This window comes from Pelodiscus sinensis, chromosome 1 (genome assembly GCF_052426305.1).
Source record: "Pelodiscus sinensis isolate ZL-2025 chromosome 1, ASM5242630v1, whole genome shotgun sequence".
In the NCBI taxonomy this organism is placed as follows: Eukaryota; Metazoa; Chordata; order Testudines; family Trionychidae; genus Pelodiscus; species Pelodiscus sinensis.
Genome location: NC_143052.1, coordinates 72,259,580 through 72,279,753, shown reverse-complemented (window position 1 = coordinate 72,279,753; position 20,174 = coordinate 72,259,580). Strand labels below are relative to the sequence as shown.

The 20,174-nt window shown below is 40.6% G+C and overlaps 1 protein-coding gene across 2 annotated transcripts in view; it reads right to left on the bottom strand.

The window, feature by feature from the left end:
• The window catches only part of SYT1 (synaptotagmin 1), a 523,899-nt gene that overhangs the window by 164,777 nt on the left and 338,948 nt on the right, over window positions 1–20,174 (bottom strand). For both annotated transcript variants that reach the window (XM_075932323.2, XM_075932321.2), the window contains exon 4: window positions 19,928–20,122. In XM_075932323.2, coding sequence (XP_075788438.1) covers window positions 19,928–20,099 — 172 coding nt within the window. In that variant the 5' untranslated portion in view covers window positions 20,100–20,122. The remainder of the gene's footprint in view (window positions 1–19,927; window positions 20,123–20,174) is intronic.

The window sequence follows — 20,174 nt, the reverse complement described above, 5'->3', positions numbered from 1 at the left end:
GCACTCCACTCAGGACTAAATCAAGAATTGCCTCTCCCCTTGTGGGTTCCTGCACCAGCTGCTCCAAGAAGCAGTCATTTAAGCCATTGAGAAATTGTATCTCTGCTTCTCTTCCTGAGGTGACATGGATCCAGTCAATATAGGGGTAATTAAAATCCCCCATTATTACAGAGTTCTTTATTTTGGTAGCCTCTCTAATCTCCCTTAGCATTTCAGAAACATTTAACAGTGCATTTATTCTCAAGAGCAATTTCCCTCCCTTTTCCCTTGATTCTCTCTTTTAGGCCTGTTGTCTTTCCTCATCAGATGCATTATAATAACTGCACATCAACCTTTGTGTAATACATATTCTTTGCACAGCATGTAATCCAGCAAATAAAAGGTTAATTATATTAAAACAAATGCAAATGAACTGCTAGCTTCTTATTGGCTGAAAGTACTAAGTGATACACAGATGTGACTTTGCATTTGTAATCTAATTAAGCCTGGTCTAATTAAATATGGGGGGAATCTGCAAAGCAGCTTGAGAGCTGCAGAGAACACAGTTGCACTGAGAATGCCTTCTGAGTGTGAAAAGGGCTTCTTGGAACCTGCTCAGGCTTCAATTTAGCTCCCTAATTTTTTGCAATTCTTTTAGCAAAGTAACATCTACTCAGTATTAAGATCTTTCATTGAACAAAATTGCATATAGTGGAGAAAACTTAAAAGCAGAATGGGACACTCATTAACTCAGACCCTGATACCTAAGCACGTGTGTAACTTCACTTGTGTGAATAGTTGAGTTCAACACAACTACTCAAGCATGTAAAGCTATGAATGAGCATAAGTGTTTATAGGATGAGGGTCTTGGCTTATAAGTAGTTGAATTTTTAAAATCCTTGTAAATTGTTTCACAGATACTCTTTGGCCAGGAAACTAACTGCTCATGATCAAAATTCTGACCAAAGAACTACCAAAATTAAGACCTGAAATATGTCAAGAGGGAATAAAATAACATCTAGAAATTAGTTCCTATGCCTTCTCCTCAGTGCATATTCACATACGATGTGAAACCCCATGTACTGGGAATTTTAAAAGACTAAACCACAGTGTCTTCATGCTGTCTACACAAAGTAAGATTGGAACCCAAAGTAAGATGGGTAATTACAATCTCACCATTAACAGCTGCATTTTAACCATGGGACTGCTGCAGCACTGTGGAAAAAAATACAGCTCATGAAGGTCCAATGCACAAGGACTCAAATAAGGTCTCCAGCAACTGGCAGGCAATCTGTTTCATTTTTGAGGAGATGGACTGGGTGCTCATAGCCAGACCTACTACCGAACCCTGGAGTCCTGGGATCAGGCTTTCCACTGTAAGTTGCAGGCAAGCTATGACAAGGAAGAAGACATGCGAGAAATATAGAACAGTTTCAGAGCCACTTCTACTGCCACACACAGAATGCAATTTGGGGGCATGGTTACTGCATATGGTGAAGGCTGTAATAGAACCAGAAGAGCTTTTATTGTGAGGGTAGCTTTCCTCCAGTCTGCAGCAAGCCCAAAAGATAGAATTGTTTTCCTGCTGTGACTAATACTCAACCAATCCACAATCAATAATCACTCACATTAGTGATGTTCCCTCCCATCCCAGCTCCCTGGATTGCACAACAGAACATTTCCTAAAGCAGTGTTTCTCAACCTTTTTTTTTTATAAAGTACTCCTTAAAAAAAAAGTATAAGTATCCCCAGTACCTACAGTTTTCAGACACTCACATTTTTTTCTCCCATTGCAACACATTTCTTTAAACAACTTAATCGTAGCCGGGCAGGCGATGAAATTTTTGGGTGTAAAAAATACAAAAATAATAAAGCGCTGTAAAACTTAAAACAAAAATTCAGTTTTCTTCAAATTTCAGTTTCGTTGACGTAACCCCTCCCCCAGACTTCTCTCAAGTCCTCCTAAGGGTACTCAGACCACTGGTTGAGAAACACTGTCCTAAAGCATTCCTAAAGTGGATGCAGCACTTGTTACAAGCATAAGCAGTATTATGTATGTGCAGAAGGTAAATGACGTGCCCTTCAGTTCTGACAGCTCAGAGATCCAGCATCCTTGTAATGGATTCCATAAGCAGAACATCCAAAACATGTTAAAAGAAACTATTAAATGGTTGTAGAGGCAGTCCATTTATTTTAGTTATCAGATCCATCAGTGAGAGTTTTCTGCTAGACATCCCCATAGGATCATTGTGAACAGATTGTAGCCAAATTCTGCCAGATAACCCCTTTGCAGGTGGCCAGTAACTATCTTATGGTCTTCAAGTAATTTTGTGCCAGACAAACCCTGCTGCTTCCAGGGGGCCAGCACTCTAGCCAGCTTTTGATGAATAGCTCTTCCTTTCAGTACTCTCTGATCTAGCCAATGAAGAAGTTTATCCTCACTTATGTCTTTCCCTGTCCTTTATCTAAGATCACATAAAACTTCCCCGACAGCCTCTGATGCACCAGGGTCACAGGGGGTGCACATTTACTTTCTGATTCTACTTCCAAATATGCTCCTACATGGCTGGACAACAAGAGTATCAGTTTTGAGAAATCTGAGCACAGAAATTTGGCTTCTAGTTCACGGGTCACCAGATGAATGTTCAATGGAGTCACACTGGGTAATGGGCAATCAGTGGCAGAAGCATTCAAGAAGGAAAGAGTGAGGTCACTGTTCACTGCTCTTGCTATTGTGTTACTGAATTCAATATATTTTGCAGTATATTAGACTTGAAGATATTTTTTAAAAACATCACTAGCCAATGGTTCGCTGCAAGGCTAGTCAGATGTTTTGCAGCCCATCTTTGTCCTTTCTAAGGAAATAAGTTAGCATAGCTGACTTGTAGTGAAGAGCTTAAATGACGCTGGGGCACAATTCTAACCTGGGATACAATGGTCAGCAGAGAAAGGGTAGCTCCCATTTAGAGGCTGATGAGATTACTTCAGAGAGTGACATGCTTCATATTTGTTATCAACAAAATCCCAGGCCTACAGATAACCTGAGGATGCTAGTACTGTCAGCAAGCCCCAGTGAAACAAAAGACAGGACTATGCAGGACTTTAAAGACTAACAAGATGGTTTATTAGGTGATGAGCTTTTGTGGGCCAGACCCACTTCCTCAGATCAAATTGTGGAAGAAAATTGGCATGACCATATATACCAAAGGGATACAATAAAAAAAAAGTGAACACTTATAAAATTGACAAATCAGATTTTAGAACAGAGCGGGGGCTGGGGGGGAGGTTAGTGTCTATGGGTATGTCTACACTACCCTGCTAGTTCGAACTAGCGTCCCCTGCCCCGTGAGGCTTGCCCGCCGCCGGGGTAATGTAGGCATACCGCACTTGCAAATGAAGCCCGGGATTTGAATTTCCCGGGCTTCATTTGCATAAGCCGGGTGCCGCCATTTTTAAATCCCGGCTGGTTCGAGGAGTAACGGTAGTTTGAACTAGGAAGCCTAGTTCGAACTACCTAGTTCGTGCCGCGTGTAGCCGCACAGCACGGGGTTCGAACCAGCCGGGATTTAAAAATGGCGGCGCCCAGCTTATGCAAATGAAGCCCGGGAAATTCAAATCCCGGGCTTCATTTGCAAGTGCGGTATGCCTACATTACCCTCCTAGTTCGAACTAGGAGGGTAGTGTAGACATACCCTATGAAATAATGATATTAGAGGTGAGAATCCCCAATTATCACCCCTAATATCAATATCTCATAGACAGTAACCTCCCCCCCTCAGTTCTAAAATCTGATTTGTCAATTTTATATGTGTTCACTTTTTTTTATTGTATCCCTTTGGTATATATGGTTGTGCCAATTTTCTTCCACAATTTGATCTGAGGAAGTGGGTCTGGCCTACGAAAGCTCATCACCTAATAAACCATCTTGTTAGTCTTTAAAGTGCTGCATAGTCCTGTCTTTTGTTTCAGCAAGACCAGACTAACACGGCTACATCTCTATTGCAAGCCCCAGTGTTACTGAGGCCATCCATTACTTCAGCAACATGGTGCTCTTGATCTCACAAGTCAGTGACAGTTGCTTTTACAACACAGACCTTCAGTATAATGTTTTCTACTGTATTCTTCTCCATGCTGGAGCTCATCCAGAGAGCCATGGATGGCTTAGTGGCCAGACTCCTGAGTACCATGAAAACACTCTGCCCCACAAGGATAAGAGCATCACCCTGCACTGCCACTGAAAACTCTCAGACCCCGCCCCATTCCAAAGCTCACTTACAGAAAAGTCTACCAATCAAGAACCTGAAGAATTTGCAAGAAGTTGTAACCACTCCTACTTTGGACACTCCAGTACTATCCCATTAGCCACACAGATCACGATGCTTTGTGTGTCATCCATACAAATAATAGGAAGAAAGTTAACAATATTGGCATCCTGAAGTTAACAAAACTGGCTGTAGGTGGCAGGCTTCCCTCCCAGTTAATAATGCTGTGTAGTGATGGTGCTGAAAACACTATTGCAAAAGGTACTGTAAGGCAAAAAACTGTTGTCCTGAGCTATTGTGGTTGTTAAACATCCCCATGGGACTTCTGACAAAGATAGCAATGCCTGAGGGCCCAATCCAACTCCTCTTAAAATAAATGGAAAGAGGCTCAATGATTTCAGAAAGAATTGAATCCAAATGTTAAGCAATCTGGCTACATTTCAACAGAGGTAATTTATTCTCCCTACCTCAATTCTCCTTGCAGTTTCACGGAAGCTTTGAATAGTTCTCCCAAATAATTATATCGAAGTGGAAAAACATGGCACATTTAGAATTTAACAGCTAGCTAAATACCGTTTCTTTGATAAGCAAATTTGAAGAAGCATGTTGTGACGATGAGTCATTGGGTCAATGTAATGAAAAGGACACACACTCAACAAGCAGCTGTGGAAAACAATAATGGTAAAATGAATTGGGGCGAAAAAAGGGCTTGTATTTCTGAATATTTTGATAGGAAATTTTTCTGGTCCTGAACATTTTGATATATAATACGCAGTGACAATACACTTCTTAGCAATAGCATATTTTAATTATCTTCTCTTTTATCATAAGATTAAAGTTAATTAACACAGTAAAACTATTTTGCATGTGGAAAAAAATCTAAAAACAGGTGAAAGAACAAAATAGTCTATTAAATAAATTGCATATGCCTTTGTTTCAGGTTTCCTACCTTCTCCCCTCAGCCCCTGTTTTAAATGAAATTAAATGCAGTTAAGGCTTGAAGACTTTATGGCCCTGAACCAGCAAAACACTTAACTATGTACTGAAGTCAATGGATCACTGAAGTGTTTAAACGTCAATAAATACTTAAGTGCTTTTCTGCACAGAGGCCTGTATGATTCTGAAACCTGTAGGAGACTGTGGCACAACAGTTTGTTAACTGGACTCATTCTGTTGACATTTGAAGTGAGGCAACTTTGGTTGATTTAAAAAAAAGAAACTTTAATAATCTGTTCTTACCTCAGTAGCATTATTGGTTATTCTGCTTTGAATTAAAAAAAAAACAAAAACAAAAAAAAAAAACCATTTCACCATTTCAGCTGTTCTTATTGTTAATTAATTTGTTTTAATTTTCTTCTTTTGAAATCCACTTGGGGCACACATGGCAGTCAGGCCCCAATCCTGCAATGATCTCTCTTGCTTGCTGGGATAACATTATGAGATTAAGGCCTAAGTAACAGCAACTGCTTGAGGATTAGCCTACACTTAAAAGTTAGGTTGACATAGCTATGCTGGTGAAGAGTGTGAAAAAACCCACACTCTGGCTCACCTTCCTATGCTGACTTAATCCCCCGGTGCAGAGGCAGCTATGTCAATGGACAAATGCTTCTGTCAATATAACTAACTTTGCTTGAGGAGATATTCCTATACCATGGAACTACTCTATGGCTACATCTTCACTGCCAGTTCTTCTGTCAGAAAATATGCTAATGAGGGACTCATTAGCATAATTCACAATATCATTAGCATATTTTCTGCTGTTTCTTTTTGCGCTAGGTGTTTTTGCTCAAAAAGAATCAGCGTGGACTTTTTTTTTTGCACAAAACCCCCGTTTTCCTCAAAAACCAAAAAACTGTCCAAACTCCTGAGGAGCGTCCACACATGCCTTTTTGCACAAGAGCTGTAGCGCAAAAAGGAGTCATTCCTTGTGGGGAGAGAGTCCTCTGTCCTGTCCATTTACTAGGGGGTTTTTTGTGCAAAAATGCGCTTGAGGTGTGGACGCTCCACGCCTAGGAATATGTCTACATTGTAGCTGAGAGTATGCTTCCTAGTGGTGATATACAGATGTGCAATAGTTCTGCTCAAGCTAGCATGTTAGCCGGGGTAACATAGAGAGAAGTTTGGGTTATTTGTCTGACTACAAATCTACTCAGAACCACCCAGGTGCACACTCTTGTGACTATCCTGAGCTCCATCCCAGGCTACCCCTGGCTATATTAGGGTATGTCTATATTACCCTCCTATTTCAAACTAGCAGGGTAATGTAGGCATACCGCAATTTCAAATGAAGCCCGGGATTTGAATTTTCCGGGCTTCATTTGCATAAGCCGGGCGCCGCCATTTTTAAATCCCGGTTGATTCGAACCCCGTGCTGTGCGGCTACACGCGGCACGAACTAGGTAGTTCGAACTAGGAATGAGGAGTAACGGTAGTTTGAACTAGGAAGACTAGTTCGAACTACCTAGTTCGTGCCGCCTGTAGCCGCACGTCACGGGGTTCGAACCAGCTGGGATTTAAAAATGGCGGCGCCCGGCTTATGCAAATGAAGCCCGGGAAATTCAAATCCCGGACTTCATTTGCAATTGCGGTATGCCTACATTACCCCGCTAGTTCGAAATACCGGGGTAGTGTAGACATACCCTTAGCTACTATTGTGTGCTAATTCCCAGCAGCAATGTAGATGTATCCTAATGCTTTAATTTATTCATTAATAGAAAAAGACTTTAAATCATTTTTCTCTCCTATTGTGGCTGTTCCTTCCTACAGTCTGTGCATTTAGATGAAAAGGTGACGCATGGCTAAATAATTCCATACCACATAATCATTGTTAAATGTACTCATGGCTACTTCAGAACTACTGTCAGTCAAGTCACTTTTGGCTTTTTTTGCCATGACATTTCATAAGGCTAAATACTATGTCAGAGTTAAGATTACACAAGATTTCATTTGTCTACTAATCTTTTGTTTTAACAAAAAACACTATTTTTCTGTGAATTGGGACATCTACCCAGTCTTAGGACTTAAAACCCATCAAGAAATGTTTCACAAAGCAAGACAGTTTAGAAATTGGTATTCCAGAGTAGTTTCATGTGAAGTGATTACCATCACAGAGGTATAATCTAAAAGGATATGCTAGACTGCAAGTTATGAATAGTAAACCTGCCTTATCTTCCACTGTCTTTCTTCCATTGCCCATGCTCCAAGTAAATCTGCACCAGTGGAATATCACAAACAAATAGCAGGCTTCTGGAGGGAGGCCTAGAATCCTACATTTCAGCACTGAGCAAGTTCGTTGCTGTGAACTGAGAAACTTTGATATAAAGTGTCTATACTTGGAGGAAGACAAGGAGATTTCTAATAACAAACAAGTCTTAATGTTGGAACAATGATTTTCCTGCATCGGCCAAATCTTCTATGTGGCTAATAAGGGAGTGTTAATAAATGCGTAAATGAAATAACATGGCAAAGAAATGGAGCAGTTTTCTTCGGTGAGCAGTGATTGAAAACTGTAGTACAGGTTGAACCTCTAAAATCTGGGAATCTCTGGTCCAGCAACATCTGTGGTCCGGCAGGATGGTGGGTCTGGCTAGGTTCAGAATCCTAGCCTGGGCAGGGCTGGCGGTGGGGAGCCCAGCCTCAGCAGGGCCAAAGCAGGGGAGAGCACATCCCTGGCTAGGATTGGCGGCAAGGAGTGCAGCCCCAGTGAGGGCTGGGAAGTAGCAGGGCTGAGGGCCAGGAGCGCAACTCCAGTCAGGATTGGCACTGTGGGAAGCACAGGCTCAGTCAGGGCTGGCATGGTGTAGGAGTGCAGTCCTGGCTGGGGTTAATGGCAGGGGAGATCAGCCCCAGCTGGGGCTGTAATCAGCTGGGCATGCAGCCCGGACTGGCACTGTGGTGGGGAAGAGGCAGAGCCTCTGCTGGGGCTGGAATAAGTGATGCCAACTCCTGTCCAGGGCTGGTGCAGTGGAGGAAACAGCCCTGGCTAGACCTGGCACTGTGTGGGTCTGGAGGCAGTGGCAGGAAGCACAGCGCCCACCTGGAAGCAGAGCCTACAGCCAGGTAGGGAGCCTTGACCTCCCCTTGTCCAGCAAATTCCATTGTTTGAGACCATTCAGGTACCAAGGGTGCTAAACAAAAGAGGTCTGGCCTGGAGTAACATCAAAATAAATATCACTGCCGCCTAGGAGAAGGAAGCTTTGTCTCCACACATCCCCACTTCTTAATTTTAAACACCAGCAACATGTTGCCTGGACTACAAATTCATGATAGGAAAAGTAAATTTCACACTTTTAGTAAATGAATTGTTCCACTCAGTGAGAACTGAGATAATATACTGAATGGCAAAGTCTCGCTTACAGAATACTAACCAGGCTAAATGTCATGAAGACTAAGAGATGGAGGATGTGTTTTGGTCATGCCTATGTCATTTGCAAAAATTCCTCTCCTTTCATTTTGGCAACCCTTTCCCGAGTTTGGAATATGATGTCTGCTGGAGTACTAAAACATACCCCAAGATAAGGACACAAATTACCCACTCCTAATTCGGGGAGGTAGTGATGAAAAATAACAATACAGGACTCTTTCGAGACTCTGTAATTGGAATGAGTACACTTTAAATCCTTTAACGAGGATCCATTGGAGGGCAAGTCTGGTGCCAGCAGCTGCGGTTATTCTAGCTCCAATAGCATATATTAAAGTTGCTGCAGTTAAAAAGCTTGTAGCTGGATCTTGAGATTGAGCTGGCGGTCCGCCGCGAGGTGAGCTACCGCCTGTCCCTGCCCTGGCCTCTCAGCACTCCCTTGATGCTCTTAACTGAGTGTCCTGCACGGTCCGAAGCATTTACTTTATTTACTTTGAAAATAATACATGGGGACATGAGCAAGTCAGGGTTCTCTTGCTGAAGCTGATAATTGAGATTAGATTCAAATAAAGAAATCTGCATGGGATTTACCTGATGGATTTCTCAACTGGAACAGAGTCTTCACAAGCCCATCATTACAACAGGGTGTTATAGTCTCTCTGTATAGTATGAGTCTCATTTACCCAGACCAGGACTCTTATGAAGGCTTAAGGCCAAATCCTCTGCTGGTGCAAACTAGTATAACTCAAATTAAGTCAACAGAGCTGTTACACCAGTCGAAGATCTGGCTTGAAGTTCAAGTACAATCCTAAATGGAACAATAGAATTGGGAAGAGATGCAGTTCTACCACAGAGCAGTGAAACTGTCAAAGATAGGCAGTGATGCAGAAGGTTTCCACAGAATCAACAAATGCTAATCTATTCTTGGTGTTATAAATGTTTTCCATGATTCCATCTTTAAAAAGTTTGGAAATCCTAAAACTATTTAACTTCATATTTAAGAACAATACAACTGAGTAAATGCTTAGTCCCCTGTCATTCTGACAAATCTGAGGCTACGTCTAGACTGCAAGCCTCTTTCGAAAGAGGCTTTTTCGAAAGATACTTTTGAAAAAGCCTCTTTTGAAAAAGAGCGTCTAGACTGCAACTAGTACTTTTGAAAAAGCAAGCCGCTTTTTTGAAAGAGAGCACCCAGGCAGTCTGGATTCTCTCTTTCGAAAAAGCACAGTTTGCATGACATAGCGCCTTTTTTCGAAAGAGCACTTTTGAAAAAAGGCGTTCCTCATTAAATGAGGAGTACCGCCGTTGAAAGAAAAGCCACGTTCTTTCGATTTAATTTCGAAAGAACGCAGCTGTAGTCTAGACACAGATGAAGTTTTTTCGAAAAAAGGCTACTTTTTTCGAAAAAACCCTTCAGTCTAGATACAGCCTGAGTATTAAAATGCCAGCTGCTGATTTAACAAGCAAGATACTTTATTGGATTTGTAAACTGTCAGATAGTTTTAGGATATAGCTTGAGAGAGTAGAAGGATAAAACCGCTTCTCCCCTTGCCATTGGCAAGACTAAGAGATACAAGCCGATCAGAGGAAGAAGGACCCAACCATTTATTTAAACCCTGGCCTGCCTGTAGCTTCTTAGGCCTCTTGCCCTATTCCATCTTCCTTCCTTATAGTTATATGGAATTAGCATCCTTCAGTTTTGTGCCTCGGTTTTGGAACTTTGGCCTGATGGTCAGATTGATTGAGCAAGCCTCCCAATGATTTTTAAAAAGTTAAGGAAACAATATAGTTAACATAGACAAACCTACATTAATCTTAAGCGAAGTTTTCTCTTTTTTCTTGGATCTTTTGTGAAAAGAAGAACATGCAGTGAAACATGTTAAAGACAGCAAAGACTGATGTCTGTTCTTAATGTGTATCTCTGTGCCAACCTACTTCAGGGATTCATAACTTGGTGTGATAATGTCTTAGAGATATCAAGCCACCGAGGCACAAATAGATGAGTTAAGGATGCAGTGTCAACCTCAAATTTGCATCTCCTTTGTTTTGTTTGACCTCTGTTAGATTTTAAGTAACTGCATTAAATTTAGTACTGAATGCGTGTTTCTTTCACATAGTATATTGTTGCAGAAAACTCTCAGTTTAATTACAGGAGACACTCACAAATTGCGGAATCGCTATTTGTGATTTTGCGTATTGGTGGGTCTCTCCTGTCCCTCCCATTGTATCCCATCGCCTTGCCAGGGCGGGACGCAGCCTCAGAGGGTGGGAATGTGTCAGGGACTGTTTCCAGATGGCCACACAAGTCATGGCCCTCTCCCCACAGTCACTCTGATCGCCAGGAGCTGTGGGGAGCTCACCAGGAGGGCCACTAGCTTCCAACCCCAGAATTCAGAGATTTTGCCATTTGCAGTGTTGCTACCACAAATGGTAATGGTTTACTGTATATTGCTAATTGTGAGTTCATAACTCTCCTATGCATCCTTTCGTCTCAATAATTTTCAGTACAATAAAGCATAATGAACTTGTTTTTATAGATAATGCTTCTACATGTCATTTTTAGAACAAGCAAAATGATTATACTTTATATGTAAATATTATTTTATCACATATTTGTATTGACCTTTTCTAATATAAAGAATTAAAAAAGAAATCCCCAGTGCTGAAAATAAATGTGTGAACAACACATTCACAGTTTTCTGGTTGCAAATTGAATTCTCTACTCCATTTAATAGGAACTGCCACAACTTGACACTTCTATAATGCATTAAAATATCGACACGGTCATTGTAATGACTATAAGGAAATAACCACAATTGTGTGCTGGAAGGTACTTTAACAGAGCCCACTCACCTCAGTTGCACCTCCTATTGGCCATCATTGGGATTATCTCAACCAGTCTTCAACAGGTGGTGCCTCTCCTGTCATTGTGACCACCTGCAGACCTGACTCAGTCTAATTACCACAGTGTCCGCTTCATGACTTGGCCCTCTTGCTGTATCACCATCTGTATCTCTCCCTTTCTGAGGGGGAAGTAGTTTAGTTCAACAGCCCACCAACTTCCCCTCTGGTGAGTGGAGGGGACCTAGGCCCACCCATTACTCTTCTCAGAGCTTTCAGCCTGCAAATCCCAGCAGTGGGCCAGAATCTTTCTCCTGCTTCCCCAGTCTCTATCAGCAACTGCTCTGTCCATGGTACCACCTCTCCTACAGTTTGCTAGGTTAACAATCCTCAGTCCTCTGGCTTCTCAAAGCAAATGACTGTCACTGGCCATGCAGCAACTCTTATGTAAGCCACTAGCTGGCTGTTCCATACTCCATCACAGGAACCCTTAGCCCTTGTTAAGAGTCTCTTCTTAAAATCCTGTCACCAAGGGTATGTCTAGACTACATGCCTCTGCCAGTAGAGGCACGTAAATTAGACTACCCAACATAGTCAATGAAGCAGGGATTTAAATATCCCCCGCTTCATTAAAATTAAAATGGCCTCCGTGCTGTGCCAGCTCAGCTGATCGTCGGCACAACATGGCAGTCAAGACGCGGATCAGTCGGCAAGGAAAGCCTTTGCCGACTGATTCTGTTAACCTCATTTCAAGAGGCATAAGGAATCGGTTGGCAAAGGCTTTCCCTGTCGACCGATCCGCATCTTGACTGCTGCGTTGTGCCAATGATCAGCTGAGCCGGCACAGTGTGGTGGCCATTTTTATTTTAATGAAGCGGGGGATATTTAAATCCCCGCTTCATTGACTATGTCGGGTAGTCTAATTTACATGCCTCCGCCGGCAGAGGCATGTAGTCTAGACATACCCCAAATTATGGTATGTGCTCAATCTTCTCTTTACCATAGATTACTTTTCTCCCTGTAGACAGAGAAAATCTGATTGCACCAGGTGTTTTCAAAAACATTCACAAGACGTCCCCAAGAAGTCTTAATTCTTTTCCCTTTACTTCAGCTCATACAATTAAAGTATATTATAAGATCAGTTTATTTAGTACCCTTTTCAGGAACAAAATATAAAGCTTCCAGGAAACTTCATTAATAGTGTGATGTTTTCTTTAGTAGGGAAGTTTTGATTTTTGGGGCGGTTCTAGCTAAGAGAAAGTATTTTTTATAAGTTGGACAACAAATTGATATGTTGCTTTATTCCTCACTCCACTGTTGTGTGTGTGTGTGTATATGTTACATCTTGTCCTCTGTGCCTAAGTACCAATGGATATACTCAGTTACAGCTGACTCTTCAGTTGCTGTAGCAACTCATACTTTTGATGAGGTCTCTGGTTTAATCCTTGAGTGTCAGCCAAAATGTGGTCATCACATAACCCTGGATTAGAACTGCTGTAGACCTCAGCTGTCTGTGACAAGCATATAACCTGCTTGTGAATGTGTATTAGAGGTTCCCCTCTGTGCCTGAGCTGCAGAAAATAGGAGTCTGTTTTAGCCTCTTTTAAGATCAGCAGGTCTTCAGTTCAATCTCTAGTCTGAAAGCCAAGAGGCTGCCTGTTAGACAGGCATCCTAATACATGATGTACAGAACATTTTAAAGAGGCTATATTAATCAACATTTTACTAGGATAACACAAGCTTAATCATTCTTTCCTTAAGGGAAACTTCTTTGCCCGAGTCAGTTATTCAAATAACAAAACCTCACTAGATAATCAACTAGAATATCAGATTCTGCAATTTTCTTAACAAATGCTTCTTCTCAGTCATCTCCTGCATTATGTGCTTATAGTTTATATTTCCACTCACTCATAGTTACATAAGGAGTAATGCATTCTAGAACCAGATGTTCAGTAATACCAATCCTGAGCATTCACAAATTAAGTCAGGCTCTCCAAAACTGAAATGGCTTAGAAGGTGAGATTTCTAGTAATAAATGTGCAGTTCTTTTTATCTGCCATGTGGTTTCTGAGCCTTCTGGGTGCATTTGTGCCATGTTTTCAAGTTTGTCTCTACAACTGTATGGGCTAGAAATTTTTTCAAAAATTAATGAAAACTGAGATGTTATGTATTCACATGACTCGAGGGGATGAGATTTTCATGAAAAGAACAAATATTGCAAAATGTGCACTAAAATTGCAGTAGATGAGAACACTGGATTTTTGCCTTGCACCACTATTGCACTGTCACATCTTCCCATTGCTATTGTATGTCACAAATAATGCATTATTCCTAATTACTCATATTTGCTACCCATGTAGAAGAATGAATATCTTTGAATGACTTGCATCAAAAGGCAGGAGGTGATGCAGAAGGAAGACAGCCTAGGACATTTGTGCTTTCCTCTATGCTCACCCTCACACTTGGGATGGGTTCCTATAAATATGAAGAAAACTAACTTATTTGCCCTTTTTCTAATTCTTCCTTAAAAACTTTCTTCTGCCATAAAGTCTACAAAATATTTGACAATGATTAGACTGCTAGACTAAGACAACTGATCAATATTGTTTGTTTCCTTGCACTTCCTTGTCTGCCTGTCTCTATCTGTTGCCTCTTGTCTTATACTTCAATTGTAAGCTCTTTGAGGCATGGATGATTTTTTGTTTGATATTTGTACAGCACCAAGCACAATGGGGGGGGGTCTTCATCCATTTCAAGGGTGCTTTGGTGTTATGGTAATACAAATAATTAATAATAAATTCATTCTGATTTTCCTATATTTGATGTATCTGGGTATTGGAACGGTTTGGGAACCTGATATGTCTTCCTCAGCAGCATTTGCATTTTTGGGTCAGATCTATCTACCTTTAGGTATGTTGAATAGAACATCATGTGGATCCCATCAACCTCAGTGGAGCGGCAGCTATGGGTATAATTGAAAGCTGAACAAAGTTCCAAGTTACTTTCTAGATACAGTCAAAATGGCAGGTCCATAAATGTTACATTTTAGAACTATCATTTAGGAGAGTGTGTGATGTCCCCAAATGTGATTAAAAAGTATCATTCAAAGTAGCAGTCCAGAATCCTGATGTCCAGGAAGAAAGAAAAATTAAGAAATGAGTTTAATGTCTCTTAGAGGGAGTAATAAGAACACTTAATCCAACCTAAATTGGTCAGTCAAGCTGAGCAGAAAGGATATAAAAAGAAAAGGGGAGGAAAGAAACATAGGAGTAGCTGTAGTAGTGATGACAGCTGAATTTCAATATAGTCATTACTAATGATACTTGAAGCACTCTCATAATTATTATGATCAGAAGAACTATGATAGGTTTTATTGGTGGGTCTTATTAATGTATTGTTAAACTTATGTTGCCACCCGGAAAGTGTTATCTGTGGGCAATAGCAAAGTTTGTAAAGGTCATCTAGCATTTGTGATAAATGCTCATTTATATAGTATAGTATAAATGTAAATAACTGCTTATTATTATATAATTATCATTATGATAATCAAAATTTTAAACTAAACATTCAAATGTCCAGTTAAGGGGGAAATACCTCAGTAAAAATCCCCAGGAGACTGTCAAGTAGTTTGAAGAATATTTTTAAAAAAGGTTTATCCCCCTTCCTATTCCATGACTTAGTCCTCTTCCTCTCTCCTTCTCCCTCCCTGATCTCTCCTTCCTTCAGTTCTATAAGGCTGTTGTCCCAGAACCTCTGCAACACACCTCTATTTACATAGTGTTCAATACAGAATTTAGGAGGAGGGACTGGGATTCTCTAATGTAAAGAAAGTGAATACTAATACACAACAATTGCTATAAGAAGAAAAAGCTTTGCTGGCCTATAGAAAAGAAACAAGAGGGAAAGTGAAGAGAAAAAGGAATGATACTGCTAAAAAGAGGTCTGAAAACCTTTCAAAGCAATTTCCCTTTCAGCAGTTTTACAGGGCCATTTTCTTTCCTTTTGGTTTGTTCTTCTTTCTCTTTCATTTAAATGCTGGGATTTTTCTGTTTAAAATGAAGGAAGTAAAAAGCTGAGATGCAGTCTTTGTTGCTTGTAAATAGCCTGAAATTTTTGCATACAGGAGACAATACAAAGCAGAAGGATTATAGCGGCCAGTCAGCATAGAGAGATTTACATACTGTACAGTTATTCAGACACAACTGTTTTGTGATTATGCAAATCAGGCACTCACAACCAGAGTGCAGGGATTTGCATTACTGAGAAAAAAAATCTCTACAGTTGTGCCTCAGTAACCTTATAGCATCTCTGCACTTTAATTGTATGAGTCACTGTAATAAAATGACTCCAATCATTTTATCCAGAGTAGAATGAATGATGAGACATCTTCCTGAACATTTTGCATGTCCTCAGATGCTTCATACACAACATGGGGGGCAGCACACTGTTCTTTTTTAGGGGAACAGATATCAGCAAAAAGCCAGAATGAGCCCCTATTGCATTTTGTATTAACTAAGCTTAAAGCAGCAATAGTATAATTGGCTCCCTCTCTTCTCCTTGGCAGTAATTTTATTCTCTCATTGTGGGAATCTCCTTGGCCTTTGGTAAGAATAAATTTTTTGTGTTGTAAAGCACATTAACAATGATGAACACCATTTAAACCCAACACCCTCCCCTCCACTGGAGTTTTCTAAAAAGTAAAGTGAAATTTAACATTTGGACTGGACTCTTGGCTGGCTCTTTAAGAACCAGTTGAGATTTAAATTTCTGCTTTTAAAACCTGTCTGCTGTCTTTATTCTTATTTATGTCTTCACATTACATTCAGCCTGTGACAATGTTCCAAAAATACACAATTTTTAAAGAATTTGGATTCCCTTTTAATCCACATTCAAATAAATTGGGCAGTTTTACTGAGAAATAATGGAAGGAAAAGTATTTTTCAGGTGTTAACTCTGAACACTGGTCAGTAAAGTGAGGATGTATTTTTGTGGCTGTCATAATGCAAGCCACACATTTAATGGCTTTTTCCAAAATATCCATGATTTGATATTTCAGGACTTGTGTGCAGAGGTAAAGAGCTGTGTCTGTAAACAGTTCAATCTACATACCGGCTGTGTCTAGACTGGCCAGTTTTTCCAGAAAATCAGACGCTTTTCCGGAAAAACTTGCCAGCTGAATTTCCGCAAAAGCACTGACTTCCTATTGTAAAGAAATCAGTGCTTTTTGCGGAAATACTATGCTGCTCCCATTCGGGCAAATGTCCCTTTTGCGCAAAACTTTTGCACAAAAGGGCCAGTGTAGACAGCTGAGATTTGTTTTGCACAAAAAAGCCCCGATCATGAAAATGGCGATCAGGGCATTTTTTGCGCAAAAGCGTGTCTAGATTGGCCACGGATGCTTTTCCGCAAAAAGTGCTTTTGCGGAAAAGCATCCGTGCCAATCTAAACACTCTTTTCCGAAAATGCTTTTAACGGAAAACGTTTCCTTTAAAAGCATTTCCGGAAAATCATGCCAGTCTAGACGTAGCCACCCTGTTTTATACCAGCATAACTATATTGGGTATGAGAGCAATGTTTACCAATATAGTTATATGGGTACAGCCCCACAACTTAGCAGCCAAAATCATGACCCATTCTGTGTCTCCTGCTCCCATTTAATAGCTCACCTGTGGTCACCTTATGTTGCTCTGTATCCCCAGTCCTCTTTTGTTTGGGTGATATACCCCCCACTGCTGGTGACCTGCATCTAGCCCTCATGCTGCAGGCTCTGACAGCTCTTGGGTGTGGTCAGAGCAGGCTTGCTGAAAACACACATGTTCCCTTGCCTAATTTAAAAATCCTGCTCCAGGGCCCTGGGGTGCATCTACACAGCACCATACACTCAAAATAAGATTCGCAATTTGCCCTATGCAAATTGCATCTTATTTTGATTGAATTTTGAAATAGCGTATTTCAAACAAGCTTTACCGGAGCGATCGACAAAGGCTTCCCTTGTTGACCGTGGCACGTCTAGACTTCCCTGTTGTGCTGGATCAGCTGAACGTCAGCACAGCACGGTGGCCATGTTTATTTTAATGAAGCAGGGATTATTTAAATCCTTGCTTCTTTGCCTATGCCGAATAAACTCCGTTGACGGAGCTGTGTAGTCGAGACGTAGTTAAAACATGCCTCTAGTACCCCAACCCTTTGTCCACCTACCCCACATAACCCAAAACATCTAACCCCTCCTACACCCGAATCCTCTGCCCCAGGTCATTGCCCCCTCCTCTCATAGGTCACAAACCAAATTTTCTGCCTCTCCTCCTGCCCCCATATCCCTCCCAGAACCTGCACTCCAATCCCCTGCTTGAGGTCACAACCCAAACCCCTGCACCCTCTCTTGCACTCTTGTCCCCTTCCCCAGGCCACAACCCAAACCCAACCCCCCGAACCATAGTCCCCTAACATAGGTCACAACTTCCTCCTTCACCCAAACTCCCTCCCGGACCACACAGCCCCTCCTGCGCACCAATCCCTTACCCCAAGCTCCCTTCTGCACCCAGCCTCCATCCCATATCCCACACCTCCTCCATTATTATGGAAGAATGTGTCCCTTGGACACTTTCCAAATACTTGGAGTGGCCCCCCATCAAAAATTATTGCCCACCCCTGGCTTAGCTGCATTCAGTTTCTTGAGGAGCCCCTCTGCACTATGCAACCCTCCTTCAGGAAAGGGGCAACAAGCATCTCTTCGGAGCTCGACAGAGTTCACCGAAGTTCTGCTGATGGAGAACAAGAGAGCAGTAGAGTGCCAGGAGGCAGTGTGGTGTTTCAGTGAAGATCCTGACTTTTTAAGGGCCAGTGGTTTCTATTTCAAAAGAATGATCTGATGGAAACTTTGTGAAGGAACGTGGTGGTGTTTTCTATCCCCATGCACAGATTTTTTCAGCGAGGGGAATAATCTAAAGAATATGTAATACAGATGAAAATGACCAAATGGGTGATCTGATCCACTTCCAGCAGCATGCAGGAATATAGACAAATCTGAATTCTTTTAACGCTTGGCAGACATACTGGTATTCTGCATCCAGTACAGCCCTTTTTCATCCATTATTAAACTGCATTACATAACACTATTTCTCTAAGAGTTAATGCAGGTAGCAAGAACGAGGCATGTTGAAACGGTCAAAGTAGAGACACCTATCACTTTCAGTATATTATGAAATATCACATGAAACATGTAGGATTTTTAATTTTTCCCAGCAAGTAATTTTAGAGATGAACAGTGGGCAAGCCTCCTTCATCCATAATGCTGTGCACCATGGGAGCTTTTTATTCAAATAAAAGGCAGACTCTCGATATTAGGCTTTCCATTTGTTTTCATTGTTACTTTAAAATGGAAAGATACTTGCTTTTCAAGTAAATTGCTGCCTAGAGACTCTATTCCCAGTCCTGCCAAGTACAGAATTTCGGATAGTACAAACGATTCATGCCCTTAGTCATATTAACATCAAAGCTGAAAAATAAAGGTAGAGCCTATACAAAATTCCAGTCTGCCTCATTTAGATAACACCATGCAGTATAAATGAAACAATGTTACCATTTTCCTAAATGTTTGTTCTTTTTCTTGTTGTTCCTTGTAGTTTTGTTTTCCTAAAGATAGTATCAGGCAATTCTGCCTCAATGTGGTCCGTGCTGGACTGTGCAGATTACCAGACTAATGACATGCAGTCTTCTTGCCATTGTAACACCTCTATTCTTGCAACTGGGAATTTGGAGTGACAGACTAAAGCTGTTTGCTATCAATTTAGCAAAAATTGTCTCTGCCAGATTGCCAAAGTCCATTTAAGAGACAAAAATCGATTAATATTCGGATTTGTTACTTGTCATTATTGGTCACACTATATTATACCTTTCCACAGGATAAAACCGCTAAAATTAAAAAAACCCATAGTCTGTTAAATGTAATGCTTTTCAAATATATTTTAATTTGTTTGTAGTGTTTACTTGCTATTTTTAAAGAGCATGGACATTGTTATGATGATAACTGCAATTAAAAAAACCCCTCTCATTTTGGAGTTCAGTAAGGTATCAAAATAACCAATTTATATGAAATGTTTAAAATAAAAAGGAATTTTATAATTATTTTATATAATATTACCACAGAAATGGTTCTAATAAAATTCTATTAATTGCATTTTATTCTCAGCTTTCAGAACCTAAATATTATTACTATTTATTATTATTAATATTTAATTATATGTAGTAAAAAGAGTTAGTCATATAATAATATTTTGGAAATTATATGACTATAAAGTTAATGTTTTGGAAACTGAAAATCAAGCATCAGCATTCCTGGTCCATCAACCTGAGTTGTCAAAAGGTGAACAAATATGGTTTTAATACTTTAAAGTCAAACTGTAGAAATATTTTCTAAAAAAAAATCTAAAATATTTAGCAGTAGTTTTTTACCAGTAGAGTATCTATCCATCTATATTTTACTTACATGGAATTTTATTCAGTTCATTCATAAACTTCTCCTTTAACTTTGAAAATGCATCTTCTTTTCCACCTCCTGCTCCTGGACTGGCAGGTTCTGTGGCATTAATTGGCGGAGAAGCTGCAATGGTGGTGGCTGGTGGTGCGGCCAGCGCCTCGTGACGACTTTCACTCACCATTTTTGTTCACAGGGTAACAACAACTGGAAAAATAGAAACAAAAGAAAATATTTAAATGTTTAAAATGGTTCTCAT